At 48.8% G+C, this 22,500-nt stretch overlaps 1 protein-coding gene across 1 annotated transcript in view; it reads left to right on the top strand.

The window, feature by feature from the left end:
- Positions 1-42: 42 nt before the first annotated feature.
- The window catches only part of DLG5 (discs large MAGUK scaffold protein 5), a 134,876-nt gene continuing 112,418 nt past the window's right edge, over positions 43-22,500 (top strand). The window contains exon 1 of the mRNA XM_023204848.1: positions 43-440. Within this exon, the coding sequence (XP_023060616.1) occupies positions 137-440 (304 nt within the window). The 5' untranslated portion in view covers positions 43-136. The remainder of the gene's footprint in view (positions 441-22,500) is intronic.

Below are 22,500 nucleotides of genomic sequence, written 5' to 3'. Positions count from 1 at the left end.
GGCCCCGGCCCATGGCTCCCGCCGCCTCGCGGCTCCCGGCGCGCTAGGGCTGCTGCCGAGGCGCTCGCCCGCCCGGCCGCCGGCCTCGGGGGGCCCGGGAGGCGTCCGGCGGGGCGGGGCGGCGCGGCCCGCCACCATGGAGCCCCAGCGCCGGGAGCTGCTCGCCCAGTGTCAGCAGAGCCTGGCCCAGGCCATGACGGAGGTGGAAGCCGTGCTCGGGCTGCTCGAGGCCGCGGGAGCGCTCAGTCCCGGCGAGCGGCGGCAGCTGGACGAGGAGGCGGGAGGCGCCAAGGCGGAGCTGCTGCTCAAGCTGCTCCTGGCCAAGGAGCGGGACCACTTCCAGGACCTGCGGGCGGCGCTGGAGAAGACGCAGCCTCACCTGCTGCCCATTCTCTACCTGAACGGCGTCGTCGGGCCGCCGCAGCCCGCGGAAGGCGCGGGTGAGTGGCAGACCCCCGGCCCCCGCCTCTGGAACGCGCCCTCCGCTTCTCCCTCCTGCTGGCCGAGGGGGACCTCGCCGGGGCCGCCGCTCCACCTGGCGATGGCCTTGGTGGACTCGTACCTCTAGCCCAGCTGGGGAGGCGGCGGTGCGCGGACCCCAAAGTCCCGCCGCCTCCCCCAGTCCCGCCGTTCGCTGTGAACAATGCCCCCCGCTGAAGGCCTTCACCCTCAGGTGCCTCGGCGGTAGGGTCCCCGGGGGCCACCAGGTCCAGTAGCGGGTAGGGGGTACCTCGAAGGATGTTCATCAGTCCCTTTTCTGAGGCTCCTAACCATCCGCTAGTCTTTTGGGACCCTGTGCTAGCCTTTAACCAAGAATACCGTCTAGAAGAATGGGACCTGGGCCAGGACCCATACTCTTAAATTTTGGTCCCTGCCATCCTGTGCCGGGGCCACCGCTGCCTTTTCATTATCTGGCTGTCCCAGCTCCCTTTCCTCTGCTCAGAGCCCAGTCTCGCCCGGACTTGTGGCTGATTGTGCACAATGCCTGCCTGGGTTTCTTTGGAAACTGTGGGCCCTGAAAAGTTGGGGAAGTTGCATTGCACCATGGGAAAATCCTAGTAGTGGTTGCTGGGGCTAAGTTCGCTCCCTGAGAGCACCGAGCTGCTTAAGGAGGAAGGCTGGTGACTGGTTCCCTTGGGGGTGTCTTTTGGAACCCCTGTGTCCTTGGTCTTGGGGATGACTGATTTGTAAGTGTGTGTTTGGGGGCAAGAACGGATACTCGCGGGAGTTTCTGACAAATGGTAGGCTTGTCCTGATCTGGCCGCGGAGTGTGGAAACCAGTCTTTCAGACAAGGCAGCTGGAGGAAGAAGACATGGCACTGAGGGAGGAAGAGAACAAGCATTTATTGGGCATCTACTATTGTGGCAGGCACTCTGCCTTGTCACGTTTAATTGTCGTTGCCACTATGTGAGCTTTCTGTTATTCTTTGCCAGAGAGAAAACTCTGACTTGGAGTGGTTAAAATGCCCAGAAAGTGTTGGGCACCAGGAATTTTGAATTATAACCTATTGTTTGAACTTATTCAGAGCCAGGAAACAAAGTGCCATCTTTCTAGGTCTTGTCCTTGTTTTAACAGTGAATCGAATCGATAGGTACAGTAAAAATAAATAAAGATATATGTATAAAAGAAAAACAAGTGAACCGAGAGGGCTGAGACACTGCCCTTAGCAACTTGAAGGTCAAAGACTGGCGGGACCCATTTATTTGGCTGTTAAAAGCTCCACTTATTAAGGGAATGATTTTATAAGCCGTTCCTGGTAACAGCTCTCTTATATTGGCCATCTTAATCTCACTTTTTATAGCTGCAGGAAACTGGCAGAGAGACTAAACTGCTGGCCACACAGCAGGTCATTTCATTGGTGGCCCTCCTGTCTCCACTTTGAGCTTCTGACTTGCATCTCTGTCCATCAAACCTGCATTCTTTCCCCACAGTTGTGGTCATGTCAGAGTTGCTGGGCAAACCTAATCTTTTCCTGGGATAGTGTTTTGGGAGATGCTAGGAAGGAACTGTCAGGTGTGGCCATGAGGACAAGGACAGAGGGGATCTCAACAAAGTAATTTTTTTCCTTTTAATTGTATCTATGTATCTAATCTATCTCTGAAGGAAGAAGTTAAGATCTGTTTCTGGAAGTCTTTCCTAGGAAGCACAGAAGTTAAGAGTACAGAGTAGAAGTCTGTGTTGGGAAGCATGTGAATCAGTGCTCACCTTAATCTCTGAGAATAGATTGATTGATGGATCAATTGCCATTAATTAGGTCTCATCCTTTCCATGCCTGGTGGAGAACATGGGGCCTCATGGGGCTGAAGTTCTAGGAGCTAGTTGTGACCTCTAAGGAAGGCAGAGATTAGGGTTTGGATTTTATCCCGTCAGGCATTGATTTCAGACCCCAGTTTTACCACAATGCAGAGTTCTGTGACTTTGGAGAGGGTCATGAAATCCTTAGAAAAATAATTTTCAAGGAGAAGTTAAGTTCATTTTATTTAATACATTAGAAAAAAGTTGGCTGGATGTGGTGGCTCATGCCTGTAATCCCAGCACTTTGGGAGGCTGAGGCGGGCAGATCACTTAAGGTCAGGTGTTCGAGACCAGCCTGGCCAACGTGGTGAAACCCCGTTTCTACTAAAAATACAAAAATTAGCTGGGCGTGGTGGCAGGCACCTGTAGTCCCAGCTACTTGGGAGGCTGAAGCAGGAGAATCGCTTGACTCTGGGAAGTGGAGGTTGTAGTGAGCTGACATGGTGCTACTGCATTCCAGCCTGGGTGACAGAGCAAGACTCCGTCTCAAGAAAAAGAAAGAAAAAAGTTAGGACAGCATTTGGTATGGCAAGATGCCACCTGAAGCCCCTGGGGGAGAGGGTGACATGGTGTGTCAGCAAACAGTGGCGTGTTGGGGACTTTTTTTTTTTTTTGAAACAGGGTCTCACTGTGTCACTCAGGCTGAAGTGCAGTGGCACAGTCTCGGCTCACTGCAGCCTCCACCTCCCAGTCTCAAGCCATCCTCCTGCCTCAGCCCCCCCAAGTAGCTGGGACCACAGGAACATGCCACCACACCAGCTAATTTTTGTATATTTTGTAGAGATGGGGTTTCTCCATGTTGTCCGGGATGGTCTCGAACTCCTGAGTTCAAGCGATCTGCTTGCCTCTGCCTCCCAAAAGTGTTGGGATTACGGGAGTGAGCCACCGCTCCTGGGGTGGGGGTTGGGGGGGCTCCTTTGTGAAGGGTGAATTGCTGTGTTATAGGTCTCCAGTTTTTCGCTTTTTTCTTTTAGTCAGGAAGTGTTTCTTATGGTCAAAGCTCAGTGCATGAGAGTGGCTCTGGCTGAAGGAATGGAAGTCTTCTTCCTTGAGAAGTCATAGTCAGGAAAACCCAGCACTTGGTCCTGCCTCCTTCCACTCCTGAGCGATTTCCACTCTGTGCTCTGGGCAGCAGCTCTGGGTGTAAATTGGCCTCAGTTCGAGGCCATTGCGGAGCCTGAGAGAGGAACCAGCTGGCTCCCTAGGATCCTTAGCATCAAGGGGTGCTGCTTTGGTACCATCTCTCTGTTGGAGGTGATGCCATCACCCACCTAGGAGCTTCCTTCATGGACACTTTGTGTGGGCTCCTGGTCCAGAGTGCTCATCCCCCACTGGCACTTGGGTGCTGAGGGAGTCTGCATTGGCAGCAGCCTACCACATGGGGCCTGGAACTGGAAGGAAACTGGGGAGGACACATGCCTGGGTGCTGGTGGGCAGGTGAGCAAACCCAACCTGTCGGGGCAACTCTCGCTGAGTTAGATCCCCAAACATTTATAACCCACCATGCTCAGGCCTGGGGGTGTGGAGCGACTAGGAGACACACAGTGTTGTGGTCAGGATTTTGTGTCCTATCTTCATATCTCATTGACTCCGTGGCAGCCCCAGGGAGATGAGTGTCATTTGGTTCCAGGGCCCTGTCTGTAAGGAAGAAGTCACAGTGCAGAAAGGTGCCGGAGTCAAGACCAAGCCCAGTGCTCCTGATTCCTTGTCTAGGGGTGGTTTTTCCTGTTCCCTGGTTAGGCCTTCCCACTACAACTTCAGGACATTTCCAGTCACTGGGGGACTCTGAAATTACGTAGCTTTCTCTTGTCCTGGATTTGATACATAGATCTGTAGGGAACAAGTGAACACCTTCGCCTAGCTGGTGGTAGGGAGAGGACAGAATTGTTTACTTCTGAGTGGCTCAGTTGGGTCTCTTGTTTTCCCAGTAACCGAGTCTAGCGTGGTCACTTGGAGCCCCATGCAGTCCTTTGTTTTTTCTCTTTGATTCAGGGAAACACCTGGGTTTTTTCCCCTGAGGATTCTCAACTCCATGCCCCTGGAGTGAGCCTCAGTATCTTCATCTGTAAGATGGGCTAATGGTGCTACACTGCCTGCCTCTGTCACCAGGTTGGGCTGGGGTGTAGATAGGGGCCAGGGTACACGGGATGTAATTCTAGCCCGTAGCTTGCCACCTTGTTGGGGGAATGGGACACTCATGAGAGTGACATTATGAGACAGATCAACTGATACAGATGCACAAACAGGCTTTTTCTTGTATTAAAAACTCGGTATGCTACATACTTTCCCCAGATACTCTCATTCACCTCTAGTGGCTTTCATTACCGTCTAAATGTGGAGTTCCTTAAGTCATTCCCACCAGGCCTCTCTTGGGAGGCAGAAATGGCAGAACTCGGTGAGTGCCCGCTGGACCTCTCTCGTGCTCAGTGCCTAATGTTTCCTTCTCGTTCCCACTCCCCACACCTCCCGTGCCTCCTCTTTACTTTCTTAGTGAACTGGCTCACTTGCTTCATCAAACTTAAGAGAATGGAGCCTGCAGCGTCTGCTGGAGAAGCCGAGGAGAGCTTCGCGAATGTGCTGGGACTTGGTGTTGAAGCGAAGCTCTGAATGCCTGGAGGGATGGAGGGAGGACGTGTGGGCAGCAGAGGCTGAGCTGTAGAGAGGAGCTGTGTGTTTACCCAGCCTGAGCAGAGCAGAGGATTGGCCTTGGCTCTGGGTGGAAGGGAGATGGGGATGCAGAGGTAATCTGGAGGACCTTGATAGCTAGGCTGAGTGGGGGGTTTGAATTTAGGCATCGTACACTGTCAGAAGTTAGAGCTGGAAGTTTTTTTTTTTTTTTTTTCCCCCTAAGAAAATAACCCTGCCAGGCTTTTCCAGTGGGACTAGTGCAGTTGGGTGCTGATTGTCAGGTGTGGGTTATTTATTATTCAGTAGAGGTTGCCTGGACCTTTTGTTCTCTCTCTACTTCCTTCGGGTACCAGCTACCTTTTCTTCATCCCCTCTGCCCTGGAGGGTCAGCAGGGCAAGGGACATAAGTAAAAGCTCCAGCTGTTGTAGTTTTTCTTTTGGTTCTTTTGTTTGTTTATTTACTTATTTTTTTTAGACACAGTGGAGTGCAGTGGTGCAATCATAGCTCACTGCAGCCTCAAACTCCTGGGCTCAAGCCATCCTCCTGCCTCAGCCTCCTTAGTAGCTGAGATTACAGGTGCATGCCACCCTGCATGGCTAATTTAGGTTGTTTTAATTGTGTTATTTGAGAGGAAGTGGCAGAGGCATTTGAAATTAATGGTTGAGAAGGGGTTTCTAAGTGAAGGGCAGATTTTATCTGTATCATTTCAGGGTACCTTTATTGCAAAATGACAGAAACTTAGCTCAGACCATCTTAGGTAGAAAAAGAGAAATGTATTGACTTAGAATATTCCACAACCTTTGGATGGATGGTGGAAACTGGCCTTTGGGACATTTGACCTCTTGGATCGATGCTGTGGGCTTTTCCCACGGGTCTGAACATGACTTCAGGCCTCTCTGTTCGTGTTCACAGCCCCTGACCAGGGAAGAAAGGGAGCTCTATCCAATCAGCCCAGGAAAACCTCATGGGAGGATTCTGATTGGTCTGGCCAGCGTTATGTGTCTGCGTGAGGCCCGGTGACTGTGGCCAGGGCTAGGGGACTAAGACTGGCTCAGCTTTGGCCCTGTGCCCAGCAGTGGAACCACAGGGTAAGATGATGGGCTACTGTGATTGGCAGCCCATTCCAATACTAGGTGGGTTTTTTAGTGAGGCAGAGCAGTTGTCTAAAGGAAGACAAGCAGGAGCGATGTTGCACAGGTAAAAGAGCAGATGAATGTCTACTCCAAGCATTGCCACCTTTGTGCGATAATACAGTTAGCACACGCGGTCATTGCTGGAGTGGGATGGATGGTGGGTCTAGGTAGTGATGATCAGACTTTACAAGGTTTTAGACCTTGAGCAAGGTTTTTAATCCTTCTGAGCTTATCTCCTCTACAAAGTAATTAAAACACTAACTACTTCACTGTGCTGTTTGACAATCCATGGTAAGAAAAATGGAAGAGCATTTTGTTACCCTGAGCAATATAGCACAACAGTGACAGTAGTAGACAGCAGCTAGCCTTAGAGCCAGAAAACTGGGAATCTCCTGGTGTTTCTGAGGGTTCAGTTCTGTGGGAGCTCCTTGTATACTATGCCAAGCAGGTGTCAGAGCTGTCCTCCCTGAACCAAATTTGCTATTATAGTCCTCATTCCCAGAATAGAGCCTGGTACAAGATGGGTGTGCAATAACTTTTTGTTGAACGAATGAATAGTCAGCTGTGTGTAAAGTGAACGATGTATCCTTGTCCAGATCCTCTTCAAATATACATGCAGATTCCTAAGTGGTGACCTCATGGTGGCAGAGGCTGTGGGAGAGGAGGAAGGCTTGAGTAAGCCCCAGATGTACACATGGATATCACCGCCCACGGTATGTCTGTGATGGAAGCAGGTGGTGTGACATTGATGTCTGAAGTCCCCAAGGTTGCCCATCAGGTACTGGCGGTGTGGGGCTGGCTGCCAGGAGCCATGTGGAGCACCCACCCTGGCTGTTGTAAGAGTAGAGTCATTCCCTTTCTACACATAGAATTGGAATGTCAACTTGATGTCCTCAAAAGAATACTGAGGAACTTTTCTTTAAAAAAAAAAAAAAAAGCCCTGAACTGGAGACCTGCTTGTAACTGCAAAATCTTGACCTTGGCAGAGCCTTTTAGCTTCCTGGTGCTTGTTTTTTTTTTTTCCCAGTTCAGCAGTCAAAACAGAAGAGGTTGGGCATTGACGGGGGACTTGCTCATTCCTGTGGGGTTTTGAGTACTTCTCAGGTGCCATTTGGTCCAAGGAGGTTGGGTGATTGGGTTGGACTCGATTTTGGGGACCCTTCCAGCTCTACATCAGGATTGCTGTTAATCTGATTTAATGTTAGTGTTGAGTGGTTTTTGATACTCTGGCTTTCCATTTCCTGGAAAAGTAAGCAGAGTAGGATAAATATTTTGTCTCAGATTTTTTTTTTTTTTTTTTTTTTGAGATGGAGCCTTACTCTGTCACCCAGGCTGGAGTGCAGTGGTGCAATTTCAGCTCACTGAAACCTCTGCCTCCCAGGTTCAAGTGATTCTCTTGTCTCAGCTTCCTGAGTAGCTGGGATTACAGGTACGCACCACCACCCCCAGCTAATTTTTGTATTTTTAGTAGAGACGGGGTTTGCCATCTTGGCCAGGCTGGTCTGGAACTCCTGACCTCAGGTGATCCGCCTGCCTCAGCCTCCCAGAATGCTGGGATTATAGGCATGAGCCACTGCTCCTGACCTTTGTCTCAGTATTTTTTGTCCCACCTCATTCCAACGACCTGTATGTTCTGCCTTGTGCAAGGGGACTCTACAGTCATTTCCTGAAACCCTGGGAAGATGTGAGCCACAGAAGTAGCAGACGTAGAGAAAGAGGGCTGAGCTGCGTGTTGGCCTGGGCAGTAGGGATGCTATGTGTGTTCAGCAGGGAAGAATCTTAAATGGGATTGCACTGGGGGGAAATTGGATTTTTTTTCACCTTTTACCTGGGATAGATTGCATACCTCTGAACTGTATATCTCTATTGATCTTTTTGAGACTGCATTCCCCAAAAGTGCTACAGAAGCATTTTAAACCAAACAGAGATGGTTGGAGTGTCCCATGTTGGCAGTCTATCCCTCTAAACCCTTGGTGGATAATTCCTAGTTGACTGTTGACCTTGATGTTCATTTCACACTAAGGCTCATAACCCATTTGCTTTGAGGATTTAAACAAAATTGTGATAATAATTTACATAACATGAAGTTTACCATTTAAACCTTTTTTTTTGATACGGAGTCTCGCTCTGTCGCCCAGGCTGGAGTACAATGGCGTGATCTCGGCTCACTGCAACCTCTGCCTCTCCAGTTTCAGCAATTCTCCTGCCTCAGCCTCCCGTGTGGCTGGGACTACAGGCATGCGCCACCACGCTTGGCTAATTTTTTTGTATTTTTAGTAGAGACAAGGTTTCCCCATGTTGGCCAGGCTGATCTTGAACTCCTCACCTCAAATGATCTGCCCGCCTTGGCCTCCCAAAGTGCTGAGATTACAGGCGTGAGCCACCGCGCCCGGCCAGCGTTAAGTATTTTTACACTGTTGTGCAAACAACACCATCCATCTCTACAAGTTTTTCAACTTGCAAATTCGAAACTCTACCTTTTGAATAATAACTCTACATGGCCTCCTAGGCCTTGACAGTCACCATTATATGAATACTTTCTGTCTCTTCCTTCCTTCCTTCCTTCCTTCCTTCCTTCCTTCCTTCCTTCCTTCCTTCCTTCCTTCCTTCCTCTCTCTCTCTCTCTCTCTCTCTCTCTCTCTCCTACCTCCCTCCCTTCCTTCTTTCTTTCTGTCTGTCTCTCTCTCTCTTCTTTTTTTTTTTTTGGAGACAGGGTCTCACTCTGTCGCTCAGGCTGGAGTGCATGGAGTGCAGTGGTACAGTCATGGTTCACTGCAGCCTCAACCTCCCTCCCATGCTCAATCGATCTTCCCACCTCAGCCTCCTGAGTAGCAGGGACTACAGGCACATGCCACCACACCCAGCTTCTTTTTGTATTTATTTTTTATTTTTTGAACTGGAGTCTCACTCTGTCATCCAGGCTGCAGTGCAGTGGCGCGATCTCGGCTCACTGCAAGCTCCGCCTCCCGGGTTCACGCCATTCTCCAGCCTCAGCCTCCCGAGTAGCTGGGACTACAGGCGCCTGCCACCATGCCTGGCTAATTTTTTGTTTTTGTATTTTTTTTTTTCAGAGATGGGGCTTTGCCATGTTGCCCAGACTAGTCTTGAACTCCTGGGTTCAAGCGATCTGGCCGCCTTGGCCTCACAAGTTGTCTGTTTCTAAGAATTTGACTACTTTAGATATCTTTTATGAGTGAAGTCAATACAGATTTGTCTTTTTGTGACTGGCTTACTTCTCTAAGCATAAAGTCCTCAAGGTTCATCCATATTGTAGTATGTGTCAAAATTCCTTTTTTAGGCCAAATAATATTCCTATTCTATATTTTATTTCTTTCTTTACCTGTTGATGGACATACTTGAGTTGTCTTCACCTTTTGGCCATTGTGAATAATGCTGCTATGACACCATGGGTGTACAAATATCTCTTTGAGTTCCGGCTTTCTCTTTTGGGTTTATACACAGAAGTGAACTTGCTGGGTCATATGGTAATTCTATGTTCAGTTTTTTTGAGAAGGTACCATACTGCTTACTTTGAGTTTTAATTAAGGAAATCCACACTGTTCACAGCACCCTGACATGGGGGTGGATAGCATTTTCTTTACTTTTTTTCTTCTGAAGACTGTTTTTGACCAGGCGCGGTGGCTCATGCCTGTAATCCCAGCACTTTGGGAGGCCGAGGCGGGTGGATCACCTGGGACCAGGAGTTTGAGACCAGCCTGGCCAACATGACGAAACCTCATCTCTACTAAAAATACAAAAAATAGCTGGATGTGGTGGTGTGTGGCTGTAATCCAGCTACTTGGGAGGCTGAGGCAGGAGAATTGCTTGAATCCACGAGGGAGAGGCTGCAGTTAGCTGAGATTGCGCCATTGCACTCTAGCCTGGGCAGCAAGAGCGAAACTCTGTCTCACAAAAAAAAAAAAAAATTTTTTTTTCTTCCTTCAGATATGGTTTGGAAAGTCTTAGGACAGTTCAGTAGTTATCTGTGACTCTCTTACTTTTTGAGACAGGGTCTTGCTTTGTTGTTTGGGCTGAGTGCAGTGGCGTGATCATGGCTTACTGCAGCCTCAACCTCCTGGGCTCAAGCAATCCTCCTGCCTCAGCCTCCTGAGTAGTTGGTACTACAGGCGTGTGCCACCATGCCCAGCTAATTTTTTTTTATTTTTAGTAGAGACAAGGTCTCACTATATTGCCCAGGCTGGTCTCGAACTCCTGGCCTCAAACAATCCATTATTGACATGAGCTACCGCACCCGTCCTACATGTGACTCTTTGAAGGCCAGACGTTAACCAAACAATCCTAGTGGTATTCATATCTGGCAGCCAAGGAATGTTCACACATTTTCTTTGTGTTTTCAGTACTTACATCTTCATCCCTAAAGGCCTTGAAGTATGTTCGTTATTTCTGCTCTGTGGATACTTCCTCCTTATCCCGTTCAGAATTGGTTTGGTTTTTCAGTCTGAAATCCGGGATAACAAGGCTATTGAGACTTTCTTTCAAAAGGCCTAGATCAGCATTTTCCAAAGAAACGACTTCTAACTGCTAGTTTGCTGGGATGTTGGTGCTGCTATGCCCTAAGAGGGTTCTGTGGTCAAATGCATCCAGGCGGTGCTAGGTTCTTTTCTGCAGGCCCCTTGAGAGGGCTAAGCCAGTGTGCTTTGGGGCTCTGCTAGAGTGGCTTTATTAGGCAGTGTTTCCCAAACTGATTTAACCACAGAGTCCTTTATCATGGAGCATCTTATGACATCAGTGTTCTGAGGAATGCATTTTTGGGAAATTAAAACATTAATGTATGAAACTGGAACATCAACATATACCATCATTTTTTTACGTTTCCCCAGCCCTCTCATTCAGAGCACCAAAACCCTAAACTTTCCTTTTTTTTTTTTGAGACGGCATCTCACTCTGTCACTCAGGCTAGAGTACAGTGGTGTAATCTCGGTTCACTGCAACCTTCGTTCCCCGGGTTCAAGCAATTCTCCTGCCTCAGCCTCCCGAGTAGCTGAGATTACAGGTGCCTGCCACTGCACCCGGCTAATTTTTGTATTTTTAGTAGAGATGGGGTTTCACTATCTTGGCCAGGCTGGTCTTGAACTCCTGACCTTGTGATCCACCTGCTTCAGCCTCCCGAAGTGCTGCGTTTACAGGTGTGAGCCACTGTGCCCAGCCCCTAGCCTTTTGAATTCTGATACCAGCTGAAATAGTCACATGTGATTCTGGGGCCAGTAGTCATTGTTTTATAGATGTGTGTCTTCTCTGGTCCTGTTTCCCCTATGGGGTTCCCCAGTAATGAAGTCTGGTTTTGTGATTATTCTTTGAGTTGCTCTAGAGACTAGAAATGAGTAAAGAGAACTGGGCTTTGGGCCACAGTTGGGGTTTCTGGGAGAGCCTTGGAAGGATGTGTGGAGAGCCATCCTGGTGGTTTGGCGGCTGCAGGTCTGTGACTGGTTAAGTTTTGGGCAAGTCTTTGCTGAGCCCCTGGAAGGTGCTGGGCTGGGAGGCGGGGAAGGTGATCTCTGCTTTCAGAGTGTTATGTTACTCCTGGGAGGAGAAGGACATGGATGAGTGACCCAGGGGGCATTCTTGGTGGATTTGGAGCCAGGGAGCAAGGCTGCAGAACTAGAGACATCTGAATGTCATGAGTCTATTCTTGGGGACCCCCACAGACTGGGATTTAAATCTTTGCTCTTTACTCCTAAGCTATGTGACTAAGTCGCTTAACCTCCTGGGCCTGATTTCTCTTCCCCATCTGTAGAAGAGTGGCTAATAGTATTCTCCCAGGGCTTTGGTGAGGATGGAGATGATTTAGGTGAGACAGGAGCAAGCCGCTGCTGCTGCCTCTGGAGCAATTGGGGGTAGCTTGTCCCTGAGTAGAGAACAAACTCCCAGCCTGTGCATGGAATCAGGAGGCATCCCAGGGCATAGGCCATACTTGGAGTTCAAGTGAGAGATGCCCAAGGCGGAGGCCTGCAGTGGACGAGGAGGCCTATTCTTCTCTGGGCTGCTCAAAACACACCTTCACAAATCTTTTGTCCTGGAGCCCACATTTTTAAGGAGGGCATTGCTGTGACCTCTGAGGAGTTCAGTTCCAAAAGGACCTTGAAGAGTTTGTTTTTGAGGAAAGGAGACTTAGAGGGACTTAGATGCTGCCTGTTTTCAGATGGTACAGGGCATGTGATAAGACCTGATTCTTTTTGATCCCAGAAAGCTGAACATGGGCTGATTGCCAGAAGTTACTTGGAGGTAGAATTGAGTTCATTTTAAGGAAGAACCATTCTGCCTCCCTGTCTTTCTTCCTTTTAAAATTCTATTAAAGACTTTCAAGAGCTAGGCCTGGTGGCTTATACCTGTAATCCCAGATCTTTAGGAGGTCGAGGCAGGAGGATCCCTTGAGCCCAGGAGTTCGAGACCAGCCTGGGCAACACGGCAAAACCACGTGTCTACAAAAATAAACAAAAAAATTAGCTGGGCAAGGGGACACTACCTGTAGCCCCAGCTATTCGGGAGGCTGAGGTGGGAGGATTGGTTGAGCCCAAGAGTTTGAGGTTGCAGTGAGCTATGAGTGTACCACTGCGCTCCAGCCTGGGAGACAGAACCAGACCCCAGCTCTAAAAAAGTAAAAAATGAAAAAGGCTTTCACACATGTGGAAGAACAGAGAGGATAGTGTAATGATCACCCATCTCTCCCAACAAAATCCCAGGCAGCATGTCATTTTTCTTATAAATACTTAAAAATGTGTCTCTAAGAGATGAGGCATTAATAATAATTTCTTAATGTTATCAAGTTGCCCGGGTGATGCTCAGTTTTGCTTGTCTCAAAGATTCATTTTATTGGTGGCTTGTTAAAATCAGGATTTTAGCAAGGGCCTCCCACTGCATATAGTTGATGTTGTCTTTGAAGTCTATTTTAAAATCCCTGGCTGCTCCCCTTGCCCAGGCCGGTTGTTTAAGGAAGAACTTTGAAAAATGATCGGTGCTATCCAGCTCTGGAATGGACTGTTCTAGGTGGCCACTTGCAATCCTAAAACTGTTTAGCCATGGTTTCCTCACAGGGCTGTTGCAAACAATTAAATGAAATAGCACGTACAAAGTGTAAATGTCCTTTATGACCTAAGTTTTTTATTTTATTTTTTTTAGCCATGAGATCTTTTTTGTTAACTGGACTCTTAGGCGAAAGCCAGATCTTTAAAATAGATGAGAGAGGCACTGATGGGGAGGGAGTATAGGCTTGGAGCTTGTCTCTTGAGCTTGTGGCCTTCTTGAGGCTCCTCTACAGGGTTCCCTCGGGTTCTTCACAGTTCCACAGAACACAGTTTGAAAACCACTGGTCTGCTTGCTTTTGATTTAAGATACTCCCCACGTGGGAGAGGGAAGCACCACCTGAAAGCCTCACCTTGCTTTGTGTGAGCTGAGCTGAGGTGGTGAGCCACCGCTGGAGCCAGAGGCTGCCAATGGTGTTTTCACTGGGTACTCTTGTCTTCATCTGCTTCCTTTGTAGGTTTCCTCTTGGGATGAACTGTACTTTTTTTTTTTTTTTGAGACGGAGTCTCGCTCTGTCACCCAGGCTGGAGTGCAGTGGCGTGATCTGAGCTCACTGCAAGCTCCGCCTCCTGGGTTTACGCCATTCTCCTGCCTCAGCCTCCGGAGTAGCTGGGACTACAGGCGCCCGCCACCTCGCCCGGCTAGTTTTTGTGTATTTTTTAGTAGAGACGGGGTTTCACCCTGTTAGCCAGGATGGTCTCGATCTCCTGACCTCGTGATCCGCCCGTCTCGGCCTCCCAAAGTGCTGGGATTACAGGCTTGAGCCACCGCGCCCGGCCGATGAACTGTACTTTTAAAAAAGACAAATAGCCACTTTGTGGCGAGCAAAAACCACTCTCTGTTACTCTGGACAGTGATGTGGGGAGGAGCAGAGTGAAAATCCCATCAGAAAGTCAATTGAAGTGAGAAGTGATTACTTTTTTTTTTGAAAAATTATTCTTGTGGGCGTGCTGGCATGTTCCTGTAGTCCTAGCTACTTGGGAGGCTGAGGCAGGAGGATTGCTTGAGCCCAGGAGTTCTGGGCTGTAGTGCGCTATGCTGCTATGCTAATCAGGTGGCCGGTTCGGCATCAGTATGGTGACCTCCTGGGAGCAGGGGACCACCAGGTTGCCTAAGGAAGTCAGAAATGGAGCAGGTCAGAAATGGACCAGGTCAAAACTCTCAAGCTAATCAGTGGTGGGGTCATGCCTTTGAATAGCTACTGTACTCCAGCCTGGGCAACATAGTGAGACCCCACCCCATTTCTATAAATAAATTGATAGATAGATATAAATAGATAGAAAAAGTATTTTTTTTTTTTTTTTTTTTTTTAAAGAGACAGGGTCTTACTCTGTTGCCCATGCTGTCATGATCCTAGCTCATTGTAATCTCGAACTCCTGGGCTCAGGTGATCCTCCTGCCTTAGCCTCTCTGAGTAGCTAGGACAACAGGTACCTACCATCATGATTAGCTAATTAAAAAAATGTTTTCATGGAGATGGGGTCTTGCTGTGTTGCCCAGGCTGGTCTTGAACTCCTGGCCTTAAGTGATCCTCCCTCCTCAGCCTCCTAAAGTGTTGGGATCACAAGCATGAGCTGTCCCACCCAATCTGTTTATTTATTTATTTTTTTAAAGAAAATATTATCACTAGTTTGCCTTACCCCTCTATTGTGTAAGAGAACTATTCGTTTTTATGCGTAAACAAGCTCCTGCTAACATGCAGCCTACCGTGGGGGCTGCAAGGCTGCCCGGGTGGAAAGCGGTGCCATTAGAGATGGCCCCCTCTGACTCAGAGCTGCTGCCCTGGTGGCTGCCTCAAGCCAGGGTGTGTTTTCCCCGCCCACAGGATTTTTATAGATGTGGCATGCCTCTCAGACAATTCTCAGACCTCTTCCTCAGAGTCCACGCCAGTTTGCTTGTCTGAATGGTACCTCCCGGGCTCTAAGATGGCCCCTGAGTCCCCACATTAAATCCGCACATCATTTGACCATTGCCAATCTGCTATCGAAATGTAGTAAAGATCTTTCCAGCCAATATTGAGGAAGGTGATAGCAAAACAAAGGAAACAAAATCTAATTCTATTTACATATTTTAACGTAAGAAGTAATAATTTAAAGTACTTTAATTCTGGCTGGGCATGGTAGCTCATACCTATAATCCCAGCACTTTGGGAGGCAGGCGAATTGCTTGAGCCCAGGAGTTTGAGACCTGCCTGAGCCACATGGGGAGACCCTATCTCTACCAAAAATTCAAAAATTAGCTGGGCGTGGTGGTGCATGCCTGTGGTCCCAGTTACTTGGGAGGCTGAGGTGGGAGGATCCCTTGAACCTGGGAGGTATAGGTTGCATGAGCTGAGATCAGGCCACTGCCCTCCAACCTGGGTGGACAGTAAGACCCTGTCTCAATCAATCAATCGATCACTCAATAAAATACTTTAATTCTTAAAAAAAATATATATATAGTGGCCTTTTCAGTATTCATGGTAACCTCTATTCTCACTCCAAGTAACCTTTCTTCTCATCTGGCCAGAACTTCTTTTCCTGTTTATGTTTTTTTTCTCTTTTTTCCTTCAGACAGAATCTCGCTCTGTCACCCAGGCTGCACTCCAGGCTGGAGTGCAGCGGCGCAGTCTCGGCTCACTCCAACCTCTGCCTTCTGGGTTCAAGAGATTCTTGTGTCTCAGCCTCCTCAGGAGCTGGGATTACAGGCGTGCGCCATCACACCCAGGTCATTTTTGGTATTTTTAGTAGAGACGGGGTTTCATCATGTTGGTCAGGCTGATCTCAAACTCCTGACTTCAGGTGATCCACCCACCTTGGCCCCCCAAAGCGCTGGGATTACAGGCCTGAGCCACCACGCCCGGCCTACATTTCTTAAGCAGCGTATGATTGTTGGGTGCCATGGCTGGAAGGGATCTCAGAAACCACTTCGCCCAAACTCCTTGTTTTACGAATGAGAAACAGCAGTCCTGAGACACAGTGACTTGACCATGATTTCATGGCATGCCACTAGCAGAGCTGGATCCAGGATCCAGGTCTCTTCCCAGGCTGGGGTTCCTTCCAAGGCTTCTTTGCCAGGAGCAGGCTGGGTAGGAAGTCTCAGATCCGTAGCTGGTTTTTCCTGACCTTTTCCTGGCTTTGTGGGCACCAGCCTTTACAGTGAGGGTGAGCAAGTGACACAGCATCCCAGTTTCTGGACTTGGGCTACAGCCTTTCATTCCTAACAATGAAAAAAATCTTTTTCAGCCTCTGCAATTGATATTTATCTTTTACAGATGGGCACACTTGGCCAGTAGAGTTTGGCAGCCTGCTCAGGGCCATCCGCTGCTGAGAGGCTAGGCAAGCCCTGGAGTCCTTATCAGTTTCTTGATAATGACTGCATTGACTCAGTACTGCAGGCCACCCTGTGATCATTTCTGTGGTCTGAGCCTTGCCTACCTCTCCTCTCATCATCACAGCATTCGTCCATTCATTCAGCAGATGTGTTCTGAGCATCTGTCACACTGGGGGCTTTCTGGATGCAGACGTAGGACGTGATATCTCAGTTGAGTGCTGAGTCAGGGAATGGGTCTGATGCTGGCAGGAGACCCATGTCTCCTTTTTATGACACAGTGGAAACTCTGGGTGCTGACTGCTGTGGCTTCTTCTTGCTTAGTCACAGGGCAGAGTTCAGGCAGGAAAATGAGGCCACCGGGCCTCTTGTCCCAGGGAGAAAAGCCTTTTATAAAGATAAGACAATAAAGCCCCATGGACACTGAGTTGGGACCCACCCTGATAGCCAACCTCAGTAGGAGCTGGATCCAAGAAAAAACAGGAAAGTAAACAAAACCAAAATGTGCTCGTTTTGAGTCCTCCTCCTGAATAAAACAGAGCTAAACCCGTGGCGATTTAGAGTTTAGGGGCTGTGGGTGTGAGTATATATATGCCTATGTATTCCCCCACTCATTTTCGCTAGAAAATGGCAAACCACCTTTCTGTATCTTGTCGTATTCCCCCCGATTTTGTGAGCCCAGGGAGAGAGAACAAAACAGTGACCAGTTGTCCTTGTTTCTGTGGGAAGTTGTGAAATTTCATTTAATCTTGATCTTTTGTCCTCAGCCTCCCTCATTTTTTTTTTTTTTTAATACTTTTAAGTTCTGGGGTACATGTGCAGAACACGCAGGCTTGTGACATAGGTATACACGTGCCATGGTGGTTTGCTGCACCCATCAACCTGTCATCTACATTAGGTATTTTTCCTATTGCTATTCCTCTCCTAGACCCCCACCCCTGACCGGCCCTGGTGTGTGATGTTCCCCTCCCTGTGTCCATGTGCTCTCATTGTTCAACTCCCACTTAGGAGTGAGAACATGCGGTGTTTGGTTTTTTGTGACCTCCCTCATCTTAAGTCTTCTCATGAGAACTCAGTGGAACTGGTCACAGTGTCTTCTCCTTGCATGAGATAACACAAGCTTTAGGGTGGAGCCCAGATTCCGACAAGAGTTTATCTGTTCATCTCTCCAGCAAGTACCTGGTCACTGCTCTTTACCAGGCTTGGCTAAGTGCCGAGCATGCAAAGATGAAAAGATATCTACCATGAACAATATCCCAACCTGGATTTGTTCTTTTAGCTGGAACATATATATCCTGCTGTTGTGTTTCAGAAGTTTTCGTTTTTAATTGCTCTTATCATGGAGCTTTTAGAAAATATCAGTCTAGCTTACTGACTTCCTCCTTCTCACCTTCCATTTTGTGCTTTATAGCACATGGCTAGTGTTTTTGTGTCTAAAAATCAGTCAGATTCTCAGAAGGGCAACAAAGAAGATGGCTTCTGCCCCCCTTACCCCCAGGAGTTTATTGTCTCTTTGGAAAACTTGTGTCTAGCGGTACAGATTGTGCCGGACAGATGAGGCTGCTTGAAGTTTTAGTGCCTAAGGAAGGAGGGTGTACGGTGAGCTGGGCATAGGCAGGTGGCTGGAAGGAGGGAGGCAGGCCTTGCGAGGGGAGAGCACAGAGCAGGACTTGAGAGAGAATCCATTCTATAACTGGCGGGTCTGTCGGTAATTCGGGGCTTCTCGTTGGAGCCTTCGCTCAGCAGGTGCTGGAACACTGAGGCCAGGCCAACCAGCCTCTGCTGTCCTTCCAGTCATTCTCTCTGGGCTGGTTCTCTTGTGAGGCTGCTGGGGCTGGAGACAGGAATGGGTTGGGTTGCTATGGGGTGGGAGGCTGATGGGTGATCTGTGGTGTGTGAAGGAGGACCCGGTGGCCGCAGGTGGGTAGGTGAGGATGTAGACCGGCTGGCCTTCCCAGGATCCCCTGAGGTGTCTGACTGGCTTTCTATGAGTTGCTAGGAGGATTGGAAAGCCAACGTTCTTCCCAGTTTCAAGTCTGAGAGTTACAGTGGGGATGTTTGGAAATCGAGTTCATGTGTCCTCTGGGAAGTGTGGGACATGCTGCTGTGTTGTGGCTGTCTCTTTGGGGAGGAGAAGAGCATGGCTAAGGAGAGAGGGGGCTGAGGGTACCGCTGCTTTCCAGGCCTCGTGGAAAGCAGTCATGGATGGGATCCGTGACTACCCCGCCCTCACGTGGCTGGTGTGAAAGGTAGGTGGCTGCTGTAGGTTCATGGCCACACATGGGTGGTTGTATGCTGTGTAGGTGGTAGGCGTTGTGTTGCATAGGATACTTTGTTTATTATTTTTATATTTATTTTCTCATTTGATCTCACCAGCAACCCTTTAGGGGTCCTTACTTGACCTTACAAGTGAGGAAGCGGGTGGGGAAGGCCAGGTTACTCGGGAGTCAGTTTAGGAGAGTAATTAAGAACCTGTACCTTAGCCAAGATACTGGGTTTGAATCCTGAATCTGCCACTTACTGTGACCCTGGCCAAATTGCTTTCTCTCTCTGTGCCTTAGTTTCCTCATCTATGGAATGGGGATAATAATAGGACCTTGTATTGTGAAGATTAAAGAAGTTACTAAGTGTTGAGAGCAGTGCGTGGCACATGATAAGTACTGTGTAAGCATAAGCTCCTATATTTGTGTGTGTATTTGAGACAGGGTATCACTCTGTTGCCCAGGCTGGAGTGCAGTGGCACGATCTCAGCTCATTGCCACCTCCACCTCACAGGCTCAATTGATTATCCTACCTTAGCCTCCTGAGCAGCTGCAACTATAGGTGCATGCCACTATGCCTGGCTACTTTTTGTATTTTTTATAGAGACGAGGTTTCACCGTGTTGCCCAGGCTGGTCTTGAACTTCTGGGCTCAAGTGATCTGCCTGCCTTGGCCTCCCAGAGTGCTGAGATTACAGGCATGAGTCACCGCACTGGCCCGGTTATTTTTATTCTTATGATTGTCTCAGTCCCATGGCTGTTTAAGTGGCATGGGAGGCAGGAGCCCAGCCATGACATCCAGGGCGGGTTGGTTGGTTTGTTTCTCCCTACTCTACCCCCAACTCAGGGTGTGGTCTGTAGACCAGTGCTGGTTTGCGATCTCCTGGTTCCTGGTCTGTGATGAAGTATGCACAGAGGTTGAGTGTTTAGCAACCTTTAGAGCAGCTTGACCTTGTTGGTACTCATTGAACAGGTATAGACTGCTTCAGTGTTGTCAGATCACTTGGTGAGTGGTGTGTAGTGTGAACTGCAGGTAAGTCATCAATTGAAGGATGATGTGATTGCAAATAAAAAAGTGGAGCTCTGGGTCAGGTGCGGTGGCTCATGCCTGTAATCCCAGCACTCTAGGAGCCCGAGTCGGGTGGATCACATGAGGTCAGGAGTTCAAGGCCAACCAGGCCAACGTAGTGAAACCCCACGTCTACTAAAAAATATACAAATTAGCTGGGCGTGGTGGTACGTGCCTGTACTCCCAACTACTCGGGAGGCTGAGACAGGAGAGTCACTTGAACTGGGGCGGTGGATGTTGGAGTGAGCCAAAATCGCGCCACTGCACTCCAGCCTGGGCAACAGAGGGAGACTTCATCTCAGAAAAAAAAAAAAAAAAAAACCAAAGTGTAGTGCAGCACTGTTGCTGCCCACCCCGAACAGTCGACTTCCTTGGGAGGAACCTCAGCTAGTGGGAGAAGGTGGGATTGATGGCATTTTGCAGGCCAGTGCATGACATTTGTGTTCCAGCAGTCCCTGACGATTCAAGAAAGTGAGGCCTCACAGTGGAGACTTATCAATGAGCAGTCGTTTCCATTTCACACCAGTGATGCTTACTGTGCAAATGCTTTTCCTACCATTCCTTTAGCAGGTATGGTTCAGCCAGGTTTGGTAAGAATCCATACTGGAACACAACCTTGAGCTCATCCTGTTTCACCTCTTAGACTGGTGAGAACTAGAAAGCTGGATACTGTCTATCAGCAGTGGGTGTGGGGATGCAGGAACTCTTGCCTTTGCAGGTGCAGCTGTCCTGGAGCCTCTGGCAGGGTACCAGCAAAGCCCCGACCCAGAAGCCCCTCTCGTGGGTGTCAGTTCCCCAGGTTCTCATGCAGGTCCTAAGGGGAAGGTCCAGGGTGTTCACTGTAGTGTTGCTTGTGGTGGTGAGGTAGAGCTGGATGTCCATTCCTGCAGAGCTAATGGGTATAATGGGTGGGTATGAGTCCATAGTCCCTCGCAGCAATTCCCAGTGACTGGTGAGAAGCACACGTGGCAGGCAGTATGATGGATTTAAATGCACAGTGCTCAGTGGAAACGTAAGAAATAGAGCATGTATGGTGCAGTGCTATTATGTAGATTGCTGATATAGAACAATACCCATCTTGCAAGAACACGAAAAGATAAACACAAGAGAATCGTTGACTGTGGGTGAGGGAAGGGAAATGGGAATAAAAGGAAATAAATAAGACGAGAGAGGGAAGAGGAAAGAAATGCATCTCTTTCCCATCCTGGAGCTGTCTTTGAGGGGAGGGCCTCGGCTGTGCTCCATCACTAGTTCTGTGGCACCTTGTGCCTTGGCTGAGCTGGCAACCTCAGGCAGGTCGTTCACGCAGAAATGGTCTTGATAAAGAGTTAACCCTGCTGTTTTTTTTTTTTTTTTTTTTTGAGACAGTCTCGCTCTGTCTCCCAGGCTGGAGTGCAGTGGCCGGATCTCAGCTCACTGCAAGCTCCGTCTCCCAGGTTTACTCCATTCTCCTGCCTCAGCCTCCTGAGTAGCTGGGACTACAGGCACCCGCCACCTCGCCCGGCTAGTTTTTTGTATTTTTTAGTAGAGACGGGGTTTCACCGTGTTAGCCAGGATGGTCTCGATCTCCTGATCTCGTGATCCGCCCGTCTCGGCCTCCCAAAGTGCTGGGATTACAGGCTTGAGCCACCGCGCCCGGCAACCCTGCTGTTATGTAGCTGTTAAAGTCACCAGGTGGGGAGGGACAACTTCGGGTCATGTGACAGTTGACACAGTAGGGACAAGGGTGTTTTTAATGTAGGGACAAGGATGATTAGGTGATTGTGGAAGGAAGAGGTGCGCAAACACTTGATTTAAAGGTGGCATTGGGAATATGCATCAGCAGTGCTTGCAAAAACCCATGTTCTCATCTTGGCCATAGTGAAAAAAGTATGGTCTAGAAAAACAACCACTCCGTTCCTTGTGTTTATTGAGCTTATGAGATACCACATAAGACAGGAAGATGGGCTGGGTGAGGTGGCTCATGCCTGTAATCCTAGCAGTTTGGGAGGCTGAGGTGGGAGGATCCATTGAGCCCAGGAGTTTGAGACCAGCCTGGGCAACACAGTGAGAACTCATCTCTATGAAGATATTTTTAAAAATGACAAGGAGCCAGCAGATTTTTTTTTTTTTTTTTTGAGACAAATTCTTGGCTCTTGTCGCCCAGGCTGCTGGAGTGCAATGGTGTGATCTTGGCTCACTGCAACCTGTGCCTCCCGGGTTCAAGCGATTCTCCTTCCTCAGCCTCCTGAGTAGCTGGGATTACAGGCATCTGCCACCACACCCAGCTAATTTTTGTGTTTTTAGTAGAGATGGGGTTTCACCATGTTGGTCAGGCTGGTCTCGAACTCTGACCTCAGGCAATCTACCCGCCTCAGCCTCCCAAAGTGCTAGGATTACAGGCGTGAGCCACCGCGCCCGGCCACAGCCAGGAGATTTTACCCTCAGGAAAGTAAAACTCTGCTGAGGATCAGGAGCAACATGTTCTTTTTCTTTTTGTTGAGATGGGGGTTTTGCCATATTGCCCAGGCTGAAGGGCAGTGGCCATTCATAGGCGTGATCATTGTGCACTACAGCCTCAAACTCCTGAACTCAAGTTATCCTCCCACCACATCCTCCTGAGTAGCTGGGATACAGGTGCACACCACCACACTTGACTTAGGGCAACCTCTTAATTGCCAGAAACCACTGTTAAGGAATTGCGAGAGCTCTTGTTTTCTGGGAATATTCAAGTAGAACCTCAGCCATGTCAGGAAAGGAGCTGTCATCTTCATGGTTGAGGTA

Source organism: Piliocolobus tephrosceles, chromosome 9 (genome assembly GCF_002776525.5).
Source record: "Piliocolobus tephrosceles isolate RC106 chromosome 9, ASM277652v3, whole genome shotgun sequence".
Taxonomy (NCBI): Eukaryota; Metazoa; Chordata; class Mammalia; order Primates; family Cercopithecidae; genus Piliocolobus; species Piliocolobus tephrosceles.
Note: the sequence above shows the minus strand (reverse complement) of the source record. Positions and strands in the feature narration are given on the sequence as shown.